This window comes from Gopherus flavomarginatus, chromosome 9, assembly GCF_025201925.1.
Source record: "Gopherus flavomarginatus isolate rGopFla2 chromosome 9, rGopFla2.mat.asm, whole genome shotgun sequence".
In the NCBI taxonomy this organism is placed as follows: Eukaryota; Metazoa; Chordata; order Testudines; family Testudinidae; genus Gopherus; species Gopherus flavomarginatus.
Window position 1 is genome coordinate 11,111,938 of NC_066625.1, and position 22,382 is coordinate 11,134,319.

The 22,382-nt window shown below is 47.2% G+C and overlaps 1 protein-coding gene across 1 annotated transcript; it reads right to left on the reverse strand.

Annotated features, from left to right (window-relative positions):
* Positions 1-443: 443 nt before the first annotated feature.
* On the reverse strand, positions 444-20,722 carry AMZ1 (archaelysin family metallopeptidase 1). The gene is made up of 7 exons (XM_050966326.1): positions 20,644-20,722; positions 13,100-13,433; positions 12,227-12,394; positions 11,164-11,292; positions 9,061-9,224; positions 6,787-6,963; positions 444-1,191 (listed from the first exon to the last, which is right to left on the reverse strand). The coding sequence occupies exons 2-7, from the start codon at positions 13,401-13,403 to the stop codon at positions 625-627; spliced, it is 1,509 nt and encodes a 502-aa protein (XP_050822283.1). The 5' UTR covers positions 13,404-13,433; positions 20,644-20,722; the 3' UTR covers positions 444-624.
* Positions 20,723-22,382: the final 1,660 nt, after the last annotated feature.

The window sequence follows — 22,382 nt, forward strand, 5'->3', positions numbered from 1 at the left end:
AGAAAGTTTCAGCTCTGCGCCTGTGCTTGGTGCAATCTGCAATGTGTGGGCCAGGGACTTGGCTGGAAATAGACATTTGGTATAAAACACAATGAAGAAACAGTTTCCATGCTTAGAGCTCAAATGCTCAGTAGCCTGAGGCCATGCCTATATTGGAAAGTTTGCATGGGTTTAACTTACATCAGTTTTTAAACCAGTTTTAGTTAAGCTGATACATATTCCTATGTGGCCATGCTTGTTTTGATTTAACATAAACCAGTTCCCAGCCAACTTAAGCCAAACTGAAATATGCCACTTCTATACCAAAACATGGGCATCCACACAGGGCTTTGTGCATTGTTGATTTCACATCTTGGGTTAAACCAGTGCAAACTTCTCATGTATATAAGCTCTTAAAGCACCAGAATGATTGAAACAAATTCCATGTTTGGAACCTCGGAAAAAGAAACAGCTTTTATTTCAGTAGGGAGTTCCTGTTTCCTTCTCAGCCAGACAGTAACTTCTGGTGAGAAGGATCAAATGCATGGCAATTGTAACAAACCTTAAATCAGAATGATGAGCTGAGCTTGCTTTTCCCAGCCCAGAAAAGAGCAATGACTGCCGAAGGACAAGTCAGACCAGGCGCTAGTTTTCCTCCCAACTCCAGCGATGAGGGGAAGATTCAGCTTTGGACAGTTTTCTATAATTTAGTTTCCTCCGCAAGGAGGAGAATTTGTCTCCCAGGACTTTCCTGAGCCCTGTGTTGTCTCTGGGGAAGGGCAGATCCTTCCTCATGGTGGGGAGCTGCCCTGTAAACATTTCCCACTTAGCCAGGGCATCCACGGTTTTGTCCACTTGAGCCAGCTCCTCCTCAGAGACTTTCTTCTCCAGGGCAGCGATGCATGTTTCCAGCCATAGTTCGTAATCTTTAATGATATCTGTGGACTTGGTGGTCCTGCCCAGCTGCGGCTGGCTGGGCGTGTCAGCCGGAGAAACACACTGCTGGTCGTGCTCCAGCTCCTGCCCAATGGAAACGGCTTGGCTGCACGTGTCTGGTGTCAATGGTTCAGACAGGGAAGTTAAAGGCTCAGAGTCATTCTCACAGCACATCCCAGAGTCTGAGCTGAATGGCAGGAGGTCCTCAGATGTTGATAGGTCTGACTCTTGACTAGGCCAGGTAGACAATACAGTTTGTATCCAAGCATAGAGTTTCTGTGGTGAAGGAAAAGGTTTTCATGTTAGAGCGACTTAGCGCAACAATGTAAGTTGGCCACGATTTTCAAAAGTGCCAAGTAATCTCAGGTCCCTCAATTTTGGGGTGTTTGTAAGACACTTTAAAGGCATGTGATTTCCAGGAGGTGCTGAACACCCACTCTGAAAACTGGGCCCCTTTTAGGCATTTCAAGTTGGGTATCCCAAAACTCAAGACATCCCAAATCACTAGGCACCCTTTTAAAATCTTGACCGTACAGTAACAAGAGTAGAATAACACTCCTAGCATCCAAATATAATTCAGGTGAAACTGGGCCTGGAATACTTAAAAATGCTTTCACAGCCTGTGGTTCTGCACCATTCCTTCCAGTGACTGCTGCTAGAAAAGACTGGGCCTAAACTCCACTTGAGTATCTTACAGATGACGGTAGAGAAGTAGCTGTGTACTCCCCTGGTGTTACCCCCGCCGCAAGGATCTCTGTGTGCCATATAATCTGTGTAAAAGCAACACAAAAACAAGTGCCATCTCCCTGGAGGACGTTAGGTTACGTGAATATAAATGCTCCTGAGGCAAAGCTAAGGAGTCTTGTTTCACGAACACGTTCATTCCTATTCAGAATGCATTTTCAGTCTCAAGAGCAGCTCTTCACTTGAACTGCATATAAGGAAAGGCTGGGCTCTAGGAAAGAATTAATAGAAAATAATATTTTAAAAGGAAATCTCAAATTTTTCATGCTGTAATATGTCAAACAGCTGCTTGCTTCTGGCACACTTTCCTTAGGCTTTTGGGAATTCATCAAAGCACTTGACAGTTGCCAACTGATAAAATTTGGTCTCTTTGTCTATTTAGCTGGCATACATGTTGATTCTTTTTGTTCCTTAGTGTTCACACCCCCCACTCCTATCTTCTCACATACTGATGTATCTTATCCTTGTTTTCAGTTACTCCCCAGCTGGTATCTCTGCAAAGCGATACACTTCCTCAAGCAAATACAGTGGTAGCAGTTAGAAACTATTAGCATGGGGCTGGTAGTTAATGTATGAATTATGTGAGTGTACTGTGCTTTCTGCTCCTAGTGAGGATGGTGCTGGCATGGTCCAGCAGAGGGCATCAGTGTTGCACTCTGGCTAAGTCTCCAGGCCTTATCAGCATTTGCAGAGGTCCCTTGCCAGAACTTTCCATTCCCTCTTCTATAATTGCCTTCTTTCCCCAGGCCAGTGACAGAAGCAGTACACAGACCAAGTGGAGTGGGTGGTGGCAAGGCAGGCATGTTCTCTATTTCTGTCTTTGTGTGAAGCCCTGGCAAAAAGTTTTGTACAGGCCAGGGTGCGGGAACAATTTGTATAGTGAAGGTGCTGAGAGCCATTGACCCCAACTGTAAACCTTGTGTAGATAATGGAAACCACTTCAAGCTGGGGGTGTTTACGGGATGCATCTGAACAGTTGAGATCCCCTATGACCACGAAAAAAGGCCAAGGGAAGACATTCTTTTTGCCTTGCTGTGATCACTATTATACAGTTAAAGCCAGCTCTGCACACACCCCTGACCACCCATGCATGTGTTCAACAGAACATGCATCAGAGCCTGCAGAGGGGCCAGAGTGGATGGAGGGGCAGTGATGCTGTCTGAAAGCTGCAGCTATGTCCTGGATTTTATCATGGCTCTTTAAGACATCAATGAAACTCCAGAATAATCAGAACCACCACTCAGTCTAAAACCACCTGAGGGGGGGAAACATGTATCCAAACAAAAAGGATAGCTGAAGCCAGGACATGCACACAGAGATGTTGGGTAGAGATGTGTGAATAAGGGATGTTTCTGTTTGCAGGTAATTCGGGGGGGGGGGGGGGCGGGATGTTTTCGGTCTACCTGAAAACTAAATTTAAAAAAAAAATTGGCAAACCAAAAAGCAGGGGAAACAATTAATTTCAGATTAACAGGGACATCTTGTTTTGACAAATCAAAACATGTACTTTTGATTTTGATCATTTTAAAATCTTTTTGATTTTTATATCAAATTGAAGGAAATTCAAAACTCGGTCATTTAGAACCAAAAATAACTTAGAATTTCAAAAATGTAAGTGAAACATTTTGATTAGGAGAAACTGACATGAAGTTACAAAATGCTTTGGTGTTGCCAAATCTGCATTATATTTTTTACAGGAAAATTCAAGCAGCTCTAAGGTCTTGCTCATTTCAAGTCAAGAAGAGGGAAGAGCTGTCCCTGAAATCCTTGTCATGGGGGTGGGAGGGAGTGGCATCCTTTTCTATCTTCCAGACTCTGTGGCACACTTTAAACAAGGTTTGTATGGTTTTTAGCTTCATTCTTCTATTCTGCTGCTCAGCCAGATGGAGGCATGCTGCACATGCTTCTCTTATCTGCAGGAGCCTGTGAAATCCGTGGCCGTGGGAAGGCAGCTGGTATGCCTGCTCAGCATGCACTTGAGCGCTGCTTGAAATCCACTTTTTGCCATTACAAGGGAACGGTGCTACTCAGATTTTAGTACAGGGTCAGCCTGTCCTCAGCTGCAGCAGTGGCATCTCCGTCAGTGCACGGTAGGCTAGACAGGAGCAGTTTGACCTGGTGATGATGATTATAGGTGAGAAAACTGGAACTGAGCAATTTGCAGAGGGCAGAGAGAATAAAGCCTCTGCCTAAGGGACTGCTGGGGTATCATCTTCTGCAATTAGCTGCCATTTGCTGCATTCTGAAGGGGGAAAGGAAAAATATCTTCCATAATGAGCCAGAGAGAAGTCATCCGTAGCAGGACTGATTTACATCAGCCAGTGAGGGACTGAACTCCACAGAGACAGGGATATCCCCTGCTTCAAGCCAAACCTTGCCACACCCCAATCTGAGCATCATTAATCCATTAATGGGTCTTATTAACCAATCCTCTTCCCAATGGCTGGGGCTGGCCGAGCAGTAAGTTAGGGCTTATCTTCACTGCAGTGTTAGCTCGAACTGTAACTCGAGCATTGCCCGAGCCAGCTCCTGTTTCCACACCCATCTCTAACTTGAGTTGGTGCTTTAAACTTGAGCTAGCTGGCAGGGCCGGCTCCAGCGTTTTTGCCACCCCAAGTGGCCAAAAAAACCCCCAAAAGCCACGTTCAGCGGCACTTCAGCAGCAGGTTACCGGGCTGCTTCATTCTTCGGCAGCAATTTGGCGGCAGGTCCTTCCCTCTGAGAGGGACTGAGGGACCCGCCGCTGAAGACCCGGATGTGCCACCCCTTCCTCTCGGCCGCCCCAAGCACCTGCTTGCTGTGCTGATGCCTGGAGACAGCTCTGCGAACTGGCCCAGCAGGACGCTAATGCAGTGGGGCTGCAGAGGCTTCAGTGTTTTGCCATATGACTGCTCTCACTCCAGCTAGCCCGAGCAAGCCCTTAGGGTCTGGCTACACTGAAATGCCTGCAGCAGTGAGTCTCTGAGGCCGGGGCTATGGGCACGAGATTGTGCTACGGCACTAAAAATAGCAGCCCAGACATTCTTGCTCAGTTCTCTGAAACCTACCTCCACCCTGCGTTTCAGAGCTCAGGCTCCAGCATAAGCAGGAACATCTACATGGTTATTTTTAGTGTCATTGCACAAGCCCGAATCTGTAGTCTCAGGTTCTGTGCCCCAGAGCATGTTTGTAGTGTAGATGTACCCTTAGGCGCTATCCAGCTGCTCTTCTATACTAGAGCCTTGAAGGGAAATGTTGCAAGGGGGGAGTTTGCTGCACAGAACAGCCTGTGACACACTAAGGGAAACATGGAAACTCTATGTAACATTAAGTGCAGCCTGGACTTTTTTTTTTGCTCTAAATTGATCAAGATAAAACAAATCCTGGCTGATGTCAAAATAGAGCGTATTTGACTGTAAACTCAAATCAATTAATTGCAAAGAGTTCATCCTCTTACTGAAAGATTGCCTATCTCCACCCGCTGCCCTTTCTGCCCGTGGCCCGTGCTGCCCTTTCTGGCCTTGGCAGCATTATCTGATATGGAGAAGGCACAGCTCTGTGCCAGGCATTAGCCATATTTGTTGCTTCTGACCTGGGCTGTTGTGCAATTTAGGGAGATTGGTTCCTCAACCGGAAGAAGCAATAATTCAAGATAAAGCTGATTCCAAACGCAGGGCATTGGATAGCCATGGCCTCTCAGAATGTGCTTTGCAAGCAACTTTGCTTTCTGGTATGATTTTGCCTCCATAGGTTCAGTGCCCTCTGCTGTCATGTTAGCTATTTAACCTGTTTTTCTAGGCACTTAAATACTGCATTGATGCTGGCCCTATAAGCCCCTTATGGATATAATCACAACTCCACTATATAGCCCTGCATATAGTCTACTCAAGAAACCCTGAAAAAGAGGAGCCAACTCGCTCCTCCCCCACAACCGATAACGGCCTCCAGGACAATAAATCCTGGAGGCTGTTGTCGGTTGTGGGGGAGGAGCGAGTTGGCTCCTCTTTTTCAGGGTTTCTTTCACTGTGGCTGTGGGGAACCTGAGTTAATTACACTAGTTACTGCAATGAAACAGGTGCAGAGGGAAACCAGTTATGGAAACATTTAATTCAGATTGTGTTTCTCTGTTGGAAAGAGAGAGCGCTGCCTTGCAGAGGGCAATTTGCTGCTAGTGTTGCTCTGGCTTGTGTTAACAGCAGCCCAGAGAGGCTGGGTCTGAGGACTGCTCAGTTTTGGATGTAGAGCAGCTGGCCCAAGATCTAGATGAAAAGCACTAATTCTAACCTCACCATCTCAGTGACTGGCAGCACAACCGGGTAGTGTGTTCTCCCCAAAGCATGGTGAAGTCCTTCTGTGTGAATGTGTCTGATTTCCAGTCTGAATGAGTAAGAACTTGGGGTGGGGGGGGGAGAAAGAAGCTAGAAAACTTCCTGGAACAGCACAGCTAACTTTATACAAGATGACAATTCAATGCACCAAAGTTTAAAATAGGCAAGCCTGGAAAAATCCAGTCTCTGAAGATGATGCATGTGCTAGGGGACTAATAAAATCATGCAGAAGATAGGGCATTTAGCATGAATTGTAGGCTTGCTTATTTTGATGCTTTACATAATACACCTGTCCTAAGACTAGAATCCAGCACTTTAGCTATTCAAGGGAGATCCTATTTCCAGCATCGAAAGCTAGTTGTGCTATTAGCATTTCCTTGATGGGCCAGGAAACCCTGCTGACACACAGCACTGTCTGAGCAGAGGACTGGGACCCAGGAACTTCCACATGCAAACCACAGTTCTGCCATTGCTCGTCTCTTTCCCTTTGCCTCCATTTCCTCATTAGTAAAATGGGGGAAATAGTTTTGTGCTCGGGTGTTTGTAATATTGTTCGCAAAGAGCTTTGGAGATTGTGTTTAAAGTGCTCAGAATTAGTCACAGTGAATGTGTATGGGATACCCACCCTCTCTATGTTGGATCTTGTGTTAAATATCTTGTAACTCATGCCAAATGCCAGGAGAGAGCTCTGTGTATTTCGACGTCCGGCCCTTACTTTAACACGGCAGCCAGAGGCTGTAATTGGCAGATGGGCTACCTGGCTGGAGAACTTCTTGCTTTACCCCTTTGCCCCAAGAGGACTCAGTGGTCCGTCTCTCACCCTGTAGCGCTCGATGAGTTTGAAGCCCGCAACGTATTGCAGTTTCCTGAGGCAAACTGGGCAGGGCTCGAGGGGCCGCAATAATGCTTCGTCCAAACTCAGCGCGCCCTGCATGATGCACTGTAGCCATCTGCAGTTCCCCAGGCCAATCAGGTGGCAGATCTCATGACACGTAACCTTTCAGGAAAACAAAGTTGCTTTGTTGTTAAAAACAAACCAGCCAACCAAACTTTTCCCACAACCTCCTCTTGCTCAATCCTGCCTCATTCAGGGAGGTGAAAGAGGTGAAAGCTCCTTGTTTGTTCAATCATGGACATGCGCCAGACTTTTCCACTAATGCACTCCAACCCTGACATAGAGGGATGACCCTTTTCTGGGGTGAGAGGGAAACTCAGTACCCTGAATCCCAGACTGTCCTTAGAAGCAATGTCCATGCATGGGCTGAGAAGGGAGAGTTTGGAGGACATTTTAGTAAAGAACTGAAAGAAGACCCTTTAGGGGCACATAGGCATAGGTAGGGCACTACCAAATCTACAGCCATGAAAATCACGTCCGGGACTGAAATCTGGTCTTATGTGCTTTTACCCTGTACTATACAGATTTCACAAGGAGATCAGCATTTCTCATTGGAGGTCCTGACCCAAAATAGAGTTGCAGGGGGGTCACGGTATTGCCACCCTTATTCTGTGCTGCCTTCAGAGCTGGGCAGCTGGAGAGCGGCAGCTGCTGGCCGAGAGTCCAGCTCTGAAGGCAGCACCTCGGCCAGTAGCAGCACAGAAGTAAGGGTAGCAGGACCACAACCCCCTCCTCCCCCCCCACAATAACCTTGTGACACCCCCTCTCCCCCCGCCCCAACTCCTTTGAGAGGACCCTTACAATTACAACACCGAAATTTCATGATTTCAGCTATTTAAATCTGAAATGTAGGTTCCTTTAAAACCCTATGATTGTGAAATTGACGAAAATAGATTGTGAATTTGGTAGGGCCCTAGTCATAGTCTTAGGAACACTAGGCAGCCACTTGCATCACCTTCTCCTTCAAGGGGAGGTGTGACTTGTGCCATTGGTCTCTGAGAGACATACTGTTCCACTGGGAGGCAGGAGGGGAACAGTTAAAAGACCCACATCTGTAACAATGCCCACCCCAAGTTATTACCCAAGATCGAACCTGGGTCCTTCAGTACCACAGCCCAGGCTAATACAATTTGAGTTAGCTGCCCTGAGCTAGTACCAGACCCACTTATTTCCCAGCCTTCCAGCTTCTGGACAGCCTCTGCTGCTTTCAGCTTCCTGGGCAGTTGTCCAGCATGAAAGATGTTGATGACTGAGAGTCCCTCTCCTTCCCCTGCCATCCAGTCAGGCTGCCTCCCTCTCCCAATCTGATCCATAGGGAGCTAGGGAAGGAGCCCAGGGCAGGGAATGCCAAGTGCCAGCTGGGGAAGTAGAGAGGGAGGGAGCCAGCCCTGCAGCAGCAGGAGCTGCTACTATTGCTCATAGGCCACCCCTGTGAGGAAATACCACATGCCAGAAGCGCAGCTGGGGAGAACATAGGAGATGTCTCAGAGGGAACACTGGAGTGGAGATGCCTATGGGGATTATGAACATATTTGCATATAGATATGTGTAAACTTTTCTCGGCTCTTTCCGATGAGCTCTCACAGGCAGGTCTGGCAGGGATTAGCACCAGGTTTTCCTCCACTGTGGACACCAGTCGCTGGAGGGAGATGCAATTGCATACAACTTGCCTCCTGCATCCATCACAATGTTTGATGTGCAACTCTGCTATGCTGCCTGTGAAGAGACTACCAGACTACAAATGACAACTCGGGGATAGAGAAGGTATTATCCATTCATTACCTACTGCCAGCCAAGCAGTACCATCTAGTGTCTTCAGCATGAGACTGGGAGCCAAAAATGACTTGGTTCCTAATCCCAGCTCTGCCACACACTCACAGTGTGATGTAAGGCAAATCCTGTGACCTCTCCCTATCTGTAAAATGGAGATAAGTCCCAATTCCCTCCCAGAGCCCAGGCTACAACCCAGTAGTCCCAGTTCCTGCTCTAACTACTAGACTCCCCTCGCAGGGTGTTGTGGGGAATGGTCAAGCAGTGCTTTGAAGGTGTAAAGTGTTATGTGAGCATAGGAACATTGCTGGAACTTTCAATGGCTTTTGCTAAGTTGGTGTCACTCCTCTTTCAGGGAACCGTCACAATCTGCTGGCACATAACCCCACATTGCAGGACATTGGCTTCTGTATAGGTTGCTAACCGCACCTTGCAACACTGAACCATCTCCAGCACATTGAACAGCAACGGCCGGTCTCGGGCCTTCTCGGTGACCTCACGCAGCTCCTCTCGCCCGGTAGCTGGATTTAAGGTGGTGCAGCCTGGCTGGGGGAAACTGCCAGAAAATCTGGCAAAGCTGCAGACGCCCACTTCTACAGAAAGAGGCAAATAAAGGTGAGACAGGGTCTCTTAGCCTTAGGCCCCATGATGGGAAACTGCCTTAGCTTCATCCAAAATAGCCCTTCACCCTCCACTGCACTGAATGTGTGGGGGCATGTGCTCCCCTAAAGGCTTAAGAACATAAGAATGGCCATACTGGGTTAGACCAAAGGTCCATCTAGCCCAGTATCCTGTCTTCCAACAGTGGCCAACGCCAGATGCCCTAGAGGGAATGAACAGACAGGTTATCATCAAGTGATCCATCCCCTGTTGCTCATTCCCCACTTCTGGCAAACAGAGGCTAGGGACACCATCCCTGCCCATCCTGGCTAATAGCCATTGATGCACCTGTCCTCCATGAATTTATTTTGTTCTTTTTTGAACCCTGTTATAGTCTTGGCCTTCACAACATCCTCTGGCAAGGAGTTCCACAGGTTGACTGTGCATTGTGTGAAAAAATCCTTCCTTTTGTTTTAAACCTGCTGCCTATTAATTTCATTTGGTGACCCCTAGTTCTTGTGTTAAGAGGAGGAGTAAATAACACTTTCTTCCTCCACACCAGTCATGATTTTATAGACCTCTATCATATCCCCCTTTAGTTGTCTTATTAATCTCTCCTCTTATGGCAGCTGTTCCATACCCCTAATCATTTTTGTTGCCCTTTTCTGAACCTTTTTGAAGTCCAATATATCTTTTTTGAGATGAGGCGACCACATCCGCATGCAGTATTCAAGATGTGGGTAAACCATGGATTTATACAGAGGCAATATATTTTCTATCTTAGCTATTTCTTTCTTAATGATTCCCAACAATCTGTTCGCTTTTTTGACTGCCTCTGTGGATGTTTTCAGGAAACTATCCACAATGACTCCATGATCTCTTTATTGAGTGGTCACAGCTAATTTAGACCCATCATTGTATATGTATAGTTGGGATTATGTTTTCCAATGTGCATTATTTTGAATTTATCAACACTGAATTTCATCTGCCATTTTGTTGCCCAGTCACCCAGTTTTGAGATCTTTTCATAGTCTGCCTGGGACTTAACTATCTTGAGTAGTTTTGTATCATCTGCACATTTTGCTACCTCACTGTCTACCTCTTTTTCCAGATCATTTTTGTATAGGACTGGGCCCAGTACAGACCCCTGGAAGACACCACTATTTACCTCTCTCCATTCTGAAAACTGAGCATTTATTCCTCCCCTTTGTTTCCTATATTTTAACCAGTTAGCAATCCATGAAAGAACCTTCCCTCTTATCCCATGACAGCTTGCTTTGCTTAAGAGCCTTTGGTAAAGGACCTTGTCAAAGGCTTTCTGAAAATCTAAACACACTATATCCACTGGATCTCACTTGTCCGCATGCTTGTTGACTCCCTCAAAGAATTCTAGTAGATTGGTGAGGCATGATTTCCCTTTACAAAAACCATGTTGACTCTTCCCCAACAAATTATGTTCATCTATGTGTCTGATTTTGTTCTTTACTATAGTTTCAACCAGTTTTCCCGGTACTGAAGTCAGGCTTACCAGCTTGTAATTGCCGGGGTCACTTCAGGAGCCCTTTATAAAATTGGAATCATATTAGCTATCCTCCAGTCATTTGGTACAGATGACAGTTAATAGCTCTGCAATTTCACATTTGAGTTCCTTCAGAACTCTTAGGTGAATACCAGCTGGTCCTGGAGACTTATTACTGTTTAGCTGACCAGCTTGTAGCTAGTCAGCTTTCCCTGCCTGGACCAACAGCCTCTTGGTGGCTTTGAGCCCTGAGCTCCCATGCTTTACATTGGGAAATCCTGTTTCCTACCACTGGGGTGTTTATTAAAGTTGTGGGGGAGGACTTGGCTACTCTGCCTTCCAAGCACTGGTTTAAGGTAAAGCGCTTTCTTGTTCATTCCCTGCATGGGAAGAATATGGGATGTCACTTGCACCTTGTCCTGGCAGGAATTTGCCAAAGGTGAAGCTCCAGGTCTCACAAGGGTACAGGTCCAAGAGAGTGAGTCCAAGGACGCACAGGGCATCTGGAGGCTTGTTGTTCTTCAAGAAGGTTAGGATCCCATCTGGATAAATGGGAGAGAGAAGGTAAAAATCCAGTTTCCCATTTCTACGGTCCCTGGGATGGAACTTGGAGTCCAAGCCACAAGCTGGTGGAGGTACTGAACTCAATATCCAGGGTGAAGGGGGTGGTCCTCTTCCTTGCTCTTTATCACCCATTCTCTTTGCTCTGGGCACCAGTAGACCTGGCTTCCCTAGAGATGCTGCTGCACTGAATAAAGCTAAAAGAGAATTCTAAGGACAAAGACACAATGAGTGAATCCTGTGCCGAGTCACATGAAAGAAAGGATGGATGGGACAGAGCACAGAATTTCTCTGTGGGCACCTCAGCCCTGACCTGCAACAGCCCTACTGTGCCAGCACTGGGCCTTTCCAGAGCACACGCTGCCAGCTGTACCAAGCAGCATGACAGTCTTGCATTGTGGACCAATGGTCACGCAACACTAGCCTGGCACCAGCAAACCCATTTCACCTGAGACCTAACTTCTATTTGAACTCCAATTTCCTCATGTGAAAGGCTAGTGCATTAACCCCCCCAGGCATTCGTTTAATCTGGCTTTAGGCAACAGATGAGGGAATGACATAAAATAGTCAAACAGAATGAAATCTAAAAGCACGTTGTACTCTGAGCGAAGGTGAGCAGCAGCTTTTACCTTGCAAAACTGACTTTAAAGATAAAAACTCTGAAAAATAAAAACCTAGAGGAAAAAGTATGATGAGCACTGCCCTCCTGGTTAGTTATTGTGGTGGTTTCCAGCCCCAAAAGCTGGGTTTTCCATGGAAACAGGATTTCTCCCTCTTCCCTCCCTTCCTCCTCTGTGTAGGCAGAGAAGTGATATCACAGGCATTTCCTAAGGGAGCGGATGTGGGCCGAGAGACTGTCATGAGCCAGTGTGCCAGACGGACTTCTCTGCTGGCTCTGCTCTTCTCCCTCCTTACCTGCATGGACTTGCGCTCTGTCTGAATCCTGGCTCTGTCGATAGCAGCAGTGGATGGAGGAAATGGGAACAGAGGGAAGGCACTTGACATGAAGGCCCAAGAAGAAAGACTCTAGGCAACTTCTGAGGGAATCCAGCAGCCAGATCCCAGCAGGCTCTTCAATTAGATCTAAGAGCAGAAGCACCAATGTCAGTTACTTGTATGACAGGGGCAGGTCAAAATATCTTAAGGGATTTCTCTGGGGCTAGTCAAAGGTATGGTAAGGGGTTAGCTCTGCAAGGGTCTTTCAGGGCGGCTGCCAGGTCTCTCTGGAGCTAGTCATTCAGACTGGGGGGTGTTTTTCAGGGACAGGCTGCTTAGGGGATTAGGTGCTGTGGGGAGTATCTCTGTCTAGTCATTTACAGGGCAGGCCACTGAAAGAAGTTAGCTCTATGTGGGGGGTCCGAGAAGTCATTTGGGGGCAGGCATGCCATGCAGAGAGCTTAGCCATGTGTGTGGGGGGGTATCTCTGGGACCACTTTCTTAGTTCACCATTTTGTATGTATTTCTTTCCAATTATACATGGAGAAACTGCTCCCCAGGGCACATAATGCCCTTGGGGTGGGACCCGATCTCCAGTTGTCAGCAATGGCTCTTTACTGTGGATCGAAAGCAACCCTTAGCACCACCATGCACGATCAATCACAGGTTATCCAAATGTAAAGGTTGTCCAAAAAGGCCTTGCTGTGGCATTGGCCATTCACAGTCTCAGCCCTTGGACAGACGAGGCTGCGGTAACGATGGAGTGTTGACAATGTTTTTAAAAAACAACTAATTCCTCTTTCTTTAAAGATGTCCCACATCAAAGATGCTGTGGCTCTTGGCCTGTGTTACCTATAGGCTGCAGGTATATGTGCTTCTGGCAGAAACTCTGCTTCTTCGTTAACATGGAGTGATAGAAGGTCTCGAAGTCCTCAGGGGCATCAGGGTGGCTGAGGAGCCAGTCGAAGGCAGTCCTGATCAATAGAGTACAGAAGAGTGTCCTCTGGGGATTGTATGCTTCAGAAAGGAAAAGTTTCTCTGCGCTGGAGAAGGCTTTGGCATAGAGCTCCTGGAGGGCAGGGTTAGTAGAGATGAGTGCGTCCTTCAGAGCTCGAGGCCCAAAGCTGAATTCCTGAGCATGTCTGCACTGCAACATTGCTGACAGGCCCTGGGGCTGTGGCACTGCCTGTAGAAAGTGAATCAAATCATCAGCATTTAGCCTCTCAAGGGACCTGGGGATTTGCACTTGGGTAAATCTGCCTAATGATTTCAGCTGAGATCATTGGGTGCTCAGAGTTCTGTGGTGCTGCTGGCTTGAAGTCCTATACCTTTGTGGTAACATTTGTTACAGGAGTACTCTGTGTTTATGTATATGTAAATAGTTAATAATGAACCAGTGGATGGCACGCAATAACATATAACATAGTTCCTGGGTTCTGAGAGACTACCAATAGCTTCCTCTAGCAGCTTTTTACACTAACAGTAAAGCATTCATTTGCTTTATCCATAGCCATCTAGCTAGGTACTTACAGGGCCTCATCTCTGTAATGTCTGAGCACCTTCATGCAATGCAGTAAACACTACATGGAGGTAAATACCCTGCAAATCAAAGCCTGCAGCTGAAAGGCATGATATTCCCAGGATACTACATGTTATTTCCAGGTTCCTCGCTGGGGGCATGTCTAGACTTACCTGTGGAGCAATCGATCCAGGGGGGGTAAATTGACCACCGAGTGCTCTCCCATTGACTCCGGTATTCCACTGGAGTTAGAAGCGTTGACGGAGATGACGGGGAAGCATCAGCAGTCGACCTACCACAGTGAAGACACTGCGGTAAATAGATCTAAGTATGTTGACTTCAGCTGTGTTATTCACGTAGCTGAAGTTGCATAACTTAGATCGACACTCTTCTCCTCCCCCGCCCCACCAAGTGTAGACCAGGCCTAAGGTGGTGGTTTTCATAGGAGTTAGGCATCCAACTCGCATTGCAATTTAGACTTAGCCTACAACTATATCTCAGCCTAGGAACTTGGGGGAGAGGGGAAGTGCTGTCCAAGACTATCCATCCCAGATTTACACTGAGCCCAGGGCACGCTAGGAAATGACTTTGGGCGTTTGTCACTGTTGTGGAAATAGCCATGCAGTGCAAACATGGTCAACATAGCTCACAGTTGGGAGTCTTCCTCCTGAGTCCTTGGTTCAAGGAGCTGCCCAGTCAGCTGGACACAACAGAATGAAAATGTTCAAACAGAAAAGAGAAGCATTTCCTTGACAGCTGTGAAACCATGTCAAGGAAAACTGAGGAATGCTGGGGACAGATGCCAACAGCCTGTCCATGAAGAGGAAACCAGCAGAACCTACTTACAGCTCAGATTTCCAAAGCTTGTGTCTCTGAAATGTAGGAGACAAGACAGTGATAAACATCTTGGCATGACGGTAAAAAGAGGCAAGCCTGCTGTGTGTCTGCAGCACAGGGAATACAGCATCCCTGCCAAGGGTGCTGCACCAGGAAACTGACTCTTGCAAATGCAACACCACCTCCATGTGTACAGCTAGATAATGGCACCTGCAGCTGTATTTCTGTGGAGTCAGAGTGATGATCAGTGGCCCTATAGGGTAGCGCTAACAATAATTCATTAATTGTTAATAAATACCATGGGCCAAATTGTATATACAATTTATATACTTTTCTGCATGTCCTAGATGCTTTACAACTAAACAAGTAACCTTTGGAAAGACTAATGCGTGTAAACAAGCATTAACAGTGACTCATTCTGTGTGGCCTTCCTGAGGCTGAAAAGGAGAGCTCCAGAGAGGGCAAAGGATGAGCAGTATCCCTTTGTGTCTGCAAGCCTTGGATTTCAACAGCCCCGATGCCTTGGATTGCAGAGAGCACAACAGTACTGATGGAGGCAATGGGGGCCTACTCCAATCAAAGCTTTACATTCAGAAACCATCTACAACACTGTTTATGCCCAGCCCTCTGGATCTGTCAAGGGATGGATCCATAGATTCCATGGGCGGACGAGACCATTGTGATCATCTAGTCCGACTTCCTGTATAACACAGGCCACAGAACTTCCCCAAAATAATTCCTAGAGCAGATCTTTTAGAAAAACATCCCACTTGCTGCAAACTATTGACCAAGGTGAAGATGCAAATCTACAAGTCTTGCGTGCTGGCATCCCTGCTCTCTGGTGCCTACAGTATGTAGTTCATGTTTCTGAACATCAGGAGAGTGAACAGCTTCCATGTGAGATGCCTGCACAAGAACCTGAAAATAAAGTGAGAAGACAAATACCAAGCACAGAGGTGCTGGAGCATGCAGCACTGACACACTTAGAAACTACTATTAAGAAGAGGAAGTTGCAATGGCTCGATCATGTCGGGAGAAGAGGAGACCATATCCCCCAAGAATATTTTGTACAGAGATTCGTGACGGCTCTAGAAAGCGGAGTCACCCTATATGGGGAACGACTATGTGTGCAAAAATGATATGAAGTCATTCAACATCAATGTAGAAAGCTGGGAGGAGCACGCACAAACCCATCCAATCTGGAGGGAATATCTGGCACTGGGTGCAGCTCAACATGAAGCGGCTTTGATCCAGAGGATGGAAGCAAAGCAAGAAAAAAAGAGAGCAGCCTGCTACAATCTTGGTCTCTATTTCAGACAACATTGGATCTGTGAAACTTGTAACAAGCTGTCACTCTCAAACTGGGCTAGTCAGCCATAAGCAGATTCATCAGGCACCTAACTAGATCTCTGACATGCACACCCTGATCCAGTGGATTGACAGTTGCCTAGAGATATAAACACACTTAAAACCAAAGGCTTTGGCTTTTTATCTCTCACACTCCAGACCAGCAAAGACTTGGAGCACTGAAGAAGTCTTACAGGAGCTGTAAGATGAGCTGTAAGACTCCAGCCTAGGCATTGCTATCTGGATGAGCAGATGCCACAAGATGGGACCTTCTCAGAAGAACATTAGCTGTTTCTGGTGTAAGTGTGGCTTTTGTTGGTACCTCAGGTCTTCACACCATATTGTACATATTATACAACTACTTTTACTGGGGAGTTCGTGACTTGAACTTTGTTCTAATGGCTGATATTTTCTCCAGGAATGCTCCCTAAAAATACAGCTTCATCTCTCAGTTGGGTATAGTCATTATATTTCCTCCAGAGCTGACAGTTATCCATAAAAGGTTCTACATGCAATTCAGTTGCTCATAAATTATTCTCTTTGTAAATCAGCTACCTATAAATTATTCCCTGTAATTGACAATTACTTATGAATTATTCTTGTTCTAATTCTGTAAATTAGTCTCAATATATTGACATTTCTCCCTAGGATAGACATGTTTTGGAGGTGACAGTAACAGCATAATTGAGAACATATGTAGAATAAAATAGCACAAGTACTGAGAGGAGACAGGATTGGGCCCTGGGTGAACAGATTATATGTACTGTTGGTCTGGTGAGAGAAAAAATGCCCAGCACCCATGGGATTTGCTCAGCACTTTCCATGATCTAGCCCTAAGCTGGGTTTAGGTCACTTAAAAACCACCATCTAAGCTGTTTCTTTTATACATCGTTCTACTCACTTTCATACAAACTATGGATTTCAGATTCAGAGAAGGAATCTTTGGGATTTTGTTTCTTCCCCTCTGAATTTCTGTGAAGTGTTTAGAGGTGAGTTAATTTAACTAGGCACTTGGAATGTCTGAGGGATGCTAGCTGAGTCTGTTAAAACTGATTAACTGGTTAAATTAGGTGCTCTACTGTAAATAAGTAGTCCTAGTGCAGAAAATTCATAGCCTGTCAACCTAAATGAAAAGCCCGGAGTGCATATAAAGAACATTAGCTAATTATCAGCAAATGCTCTAATCACTCAGTAGGTCCCTTCCTGAGATCTGCAATCAGTGCTTGCTACTGCTGCTTTCAGATCATCCTCTTATTTCCAGTACAAAGGGAGATGCAATGCCGAAGGCAATTTTCTCAATTTGTTGACATGTATTGAAAAAGACTTTTTGACTAAGAGGCTGAACTCTTTGATATATAGGACAGTCAAGGTCTGTGAGAGGACGGGAGAGCACTAAGGGAAGCCAGGGTGTTTAACCCTCATGTAAACAAAATTTGCATTTCCCTGGCCCCGGTGGTACTTGCCTACACATATTCCCGTGCTTAGGCTGATGCATCGTGCCCTGAGTGGGCCTAGCTGTTGAGGTCAAAGGAGTACAAACTTTTTGCCGGGTTCAATCTTGAGGGGTAGTGAAGACCAGCTACTCCCACTGGCTTCAGAAGAAATTGATGGTGCTCAGCGCCTTGCAAGATCAGGCTCCTCTGCTCAAGGAGAAAATAAAATGCACCTGGGCCCAACTCATCATTACTGTATCAATGGAAAGTACCACCCAATCAGGACTGTTATTTTATACCCACTTTGCACTGGGGTAAATGACTACTGAAGATGCAGGGCCTTGTGTGCTTCATGCCATAAGGGTAGATTAAAGAGTCCTGTCCCCACAGTTACCACCTGATTCTGCTCAGACTTATTTTCCTGGAGACATTACAAATGTTTGTCACTTTGAAACAGATGCTTCATTTAGTCTCCCTGGCAGAAGTCATTCCCATCGCTGAGAGGGTTTCCCATGCATACATATGCATTACTGGTAAGACAATTTACCTGTCACATTGTACCTGTTATTGGTCTGCTTTATTATTGCAGGGAGGAGGGAATCCTCCAAGCCCTTACTGAATCATTCTCATGCAGCTAGCTGCATTGAAGTCAAAGAAATGACTCGAGTAAAGGTTTGCAGGATTAAGGGCTAGATTTGTAATGGTATTGAGGTGCCTAAAGATACAGATAAGGTTGAACGGTTTCACGGGGAGCCCCTTGCTTTTGTTTTATTTATTGAAAAGGAGAAAAGGGTGGATTCCAACACAGACTCCTTCGGGTATTAACATGTATTAAGCAGATCCATTACCCTAACTTCATTCTTCTCTCTTAAGGGTTTTATACGTTCTGTTTCCCGATGGATCATGTTATAATAATTCTTTGCCCTCTTCTATAGCACTTTCCATCTGTTGAGCTCGAAATACTTTACCGACATTAATTACCCTCCAGCAGGTAGGATGAATTAAATGGGGGACTTACTGTCACTGTTAGTATTTTATATAGTGTTGGACCAAATAGTCATTAAAAGAACTGATGAGTAGGTCATTTCATTCAGTTTTTAAACAGGCTATTTCTTCCAGTGCTCATTTTAATGTGTATGGGTAACACCTTCAACAGTGCCTAAGTCACTTATGTGCTTTTGAAAATGCTACCATGTGTATGCATGTGGTGGTGTGGCTGCATTCTCCTTTCCTTGTTCCTATAGGAGATACTGTTGGCTACTTCATATCAGGGTGCCAAAACTAGGAGAGAGGCAAAGTTGTCAGTGGCTAGAATGTTTTGTGTGTTATATCCTGCAAAGTCAGGAGGGGATTGGAAGACACGGTGGAGCATATAGAGCTGTGAAAAGTCGGGGGACAAGAGCAATCCCCTGTCCCATAGCAAACTATGCCACTATTTCACATGCAACTGATAACCAAATATGCACACACAACAGATCATCTAACAACATTTTTTAATAGAAAAATCTTGCTGAAGTACCACCCAAGTGCAAATCATTCATTGCTCAGGGCACCTTAGTCTTCTCTAAACATGTGTAGACAGACCTAATGCTTCTACAGGTGGACCCTAATAGTTTCCTGAATGTTTTAAAAGTTTAAATAAAATTGCAGTGTTATAATAGTTTAACACACACATCTGTGCTCTGCCTTACCAACTGTCAAAAGGGATATGGTAACATTTCATTTTTATTTAAATACAGATGCATTGCACTGATGCCCAAAGCATTTTACAAACACAAAACTATTCCTTGCTTATTGCACCAAGCTGAGTTATTTTACCAATTTTGCACATTAGGACACTGAGGCATACCAAGTTGCTGTGACTTGCCTAAAGCCACACAGCCAGCGGCATACCTGGGAATAAAATCCAAGATCTCATCTAACCTGGTGCTCTAAGCACTGGACTGCATTGTCTTGCATAAAATCCCGTAAGCATAGCTGATAAGGCATATCTTCAAGAATTATTTTAAATAAACTGAAAATGTAAAAACACGTCCTTTGTTTTGATGACAGCTGGAGCCTCTGAGCTCATGCTGGCTTCCTGCTTGGTTTAGCCCATTGGACCTAGACTGACAATGCAACACTTCCACCCCTGTCTCCCCCTTACTGTGTCAATCCTAGAGCTGCAGCAACCTTCAGCTCCTGTACTTATACGGGAGAGGCTAGTAAATGTTTGCATTAAAGTTATTGCAGGGAAAAGCCTTGGAGAGACTAACAAGCCTCTTGTTTTCCCAAAACACAGCCACAGCCTCAGCCTTATTGTATCACCCGGACCTGGAGCTGGGCTAAGATACACTACACCCACCCCTTTCCCCTGCTGGCAGCAAAGGGAGGGTTTCCCATCAACCCTGCCACGTTTATCAGGTACAAGGGGCTGGCATTTGCTTTGACCCATGCTGGGGTTCAGGGCTCCTCCATGCATCTGCCTCCTATTCTGGAATGTACTGCTCAGTGCTGACCTTGTAAGGAAAGAGGTGCTGGTGGTCCAGCCATTTTTTTACATTCATAACTGCTGCCGCAAGCCCAGAGGTGCTGGGGCCATGAACTGCCAAGCCTCTAGGGACAGGGCCTCAGCTCTGGCACAAATTAAGCCGTAGGGCTGCCCTACCCCTGTGCCAGCAGCCAGGCACGTAGAGCACATCCCTTGCAGCACCTCCCTGGCCCCACTCAGACCAAGGTACCAGGGCAGGGAGCCTGGGCTACACCAGGTTCCTAATCCCGCCTCCCTGAACAGCTGTTGCATGAACATTCCGGCAGCAGCCCCCGAGCCTGGAGCCCAGGCAGGCAGCGCGGCTGCTCGGGACTCCCTTGCAGGCTGCATTCCCACCCTGGGGCGAGCTCCGGCCGGAAAGGAGGCACAGGCAGCACAGCCTCTCCAGCGCCAGGCGGAGACCCAGAAGGGACCCAGGGGTGGAGAGCAGCCTGCAGTAGCAGCGCCAGCCCCTCGGTGCAGAGGGTCCCGCTCAGGGCAGTTAGGGACCTGCTCTCCCCTCTCTCCATGAGGGGCGTGAGCTCGCTGTTTTGCACGCCGGCACGTGTTCCCCTTAGCTGCAGCACGGGCGCCCCGGCGTTAATCCCCCGCAGGGGTGGCGGCATTTCCCCATGGCCCTCAGCCGCACCGCCTCTCCCTCCCCGTTATCTGTCTTCGAGGGGCGGACCGCGCTGCCCTCCGCTCATCCTGCCCGCGCCGCTGGAGCCCGGGCTGCAGGAGCAGGACTTACCTGGGGGAGCAGCAGCCGATGCCGGGTCTGCAGCGGCTGGGCCGGCACGGAGGCGAGAGACACGCGCTGGGTGAGTGGGGATGGGGAGGCTCCAGCACTCGTGACGTCTGCTCTGGGGCGGGGGTCCGTGGAGAGCTGGTGCTGCGAGACCGGGGGGCGGCGGAATCTGCGCCTTCCCCGGGAGGAAACGGGCCGCGTTGGCCGGCCACGAAGCGCCCCGCCCGCCTCCAGGACACCTGCGCATGGGAGAGTCCCAAAGGGGGTGGTGGGGTGAATGTCTCTCCCTGCGGTTCGGGTTCCCGGAGCACGTGTCTGCAGCGATGCCAGCTCCGAAGGGTCTGAGCCCAGGGCAGGGTCTGTTCACACCGGCGCTGCTGCGGTTAAGGGGTGCCGTTTAGACGGCCTGGCGTCAGTGTATGGGTCTGACACGACCACGGGGATCCTCGGGAGTTCTGGCTCGAATCTGTAGTGCATCAGAAGAGCATTTCAATCGGGGGGAGTGGGGAGAGGGACTTTGATCACTTTTTGCCTCTCAAAGGACATACTAATTGAGGATCAGTTACAAATCCGTGGAAGGGATAGTCATTGTGAGATAGTCATTCCAGGACATCCCAGGATCCCATGCTGTGGAAGAGCAGTGCCTTGGCTGTTCTCAGCCCAGGGAGGTGTCAGCCCAGATGATGGGGGAAGAGGTTTGGTGGAACAGTGTGGGGAAAGCAATAGCTCCTCTTAGCCTCAGGGAGAAGGCTTTCAGTTAAGGACTCTAGGCTGGGATGGCATTGACCATGCCCAGGGTGGACAGTCTCAATTCTGTTCTAGCCCCGATGGCTAGTCGTGTGTGTAGATCAGGGATTGGGGGATGGATGAGAGCAAAGAAGTCGTGTGCCTGAATGAGCCTGGGGGCTGAGCAGTGTGATAATGCCCAGAAGTACTAAAGCCCTCTTGAATGTCATCTTCTAATGAGAAATGAATAAAGCCACATCTGCCTGGAGACCAGTGCTCTGGATACTTGGTTCTGCAGCAAATCACAAGATCAGGAGTGTGAAAGCTGGTATTTGCATTTGGTTCTAATATACACTGTACCATTCCCACCCTCTGTCCCACATGGACTCGGGGCTTCGCTCTGTCCCTGTTTATTATTTTACACCAGGAACACTGAGTCAGTTAATAGCTGTTCTAGAAAAAGTTACTTACCGTAGAGAAATTGATCTCATTTCCTTTGTTTCTTGCTTTATTCTCCAGGACGCTGACCCCCCTTTTGGATCTTAGCAAGCTAATAAGCAGGGAAGGGAAGGAAAAGCATCTGATAGGGGCCTTGTCCTTCTGTCTAAGGTGGGTAGAAGTAACAAGCAGGATTGTCAGGAGAAGCTACACCACAGAATTTGTTGCCTAAGTGTGGCTTGTCGGCCAAATGCTGTCAGTTCAAAATGACACCGGCAGGCAATGCAGGATCTTGGTAGGCAGTGTTCAATCTTGGTGTAAGCAGTGTGGTTCCAGAAAAGGACAGGATGCCACGTACAATGCTCTGTCTCAATCAGAGCAGCCAAACCAAGGCATTGCAAAGCCTAAGGCATGGCCTGGCTAAGGCGACAGGCAGAACTACTACCCTCTGTAGTCCTACATGGCGCAGTCCTCTTAATGCTGCCTGCCCTGGGGTGCAGAAACCGCAAACTGGGTGAGGGCAGCAATGTGTTAAACTGCAGTGGACCCAGGTAATTAAACCAGCCCCCACTCTTCCA

Coding starts and splice junctions, on each gene's coding strand:
- AMZ1 (XM_050966326.1), bottom strand. CDS start 13,403: ATGTTGCAGTGCAGACATGCTCAGGAATTCAGCTTTGGGCCTCGAGCT. Junction 12,395..13,099: donor CATATACCTGCAGCCTATAG/GTAACACAGGCC, acceptor TTCTGCTCTTAG/ATCTAATTGAAGAGCCTGCT. Junction 11,293..12,226: donor CAGAGCGCAAGTCCATGCAG/GTAAGGAGGGAG, acceptor CCATTTATCCAG/ATGGGATCCTAACCTTCTTG.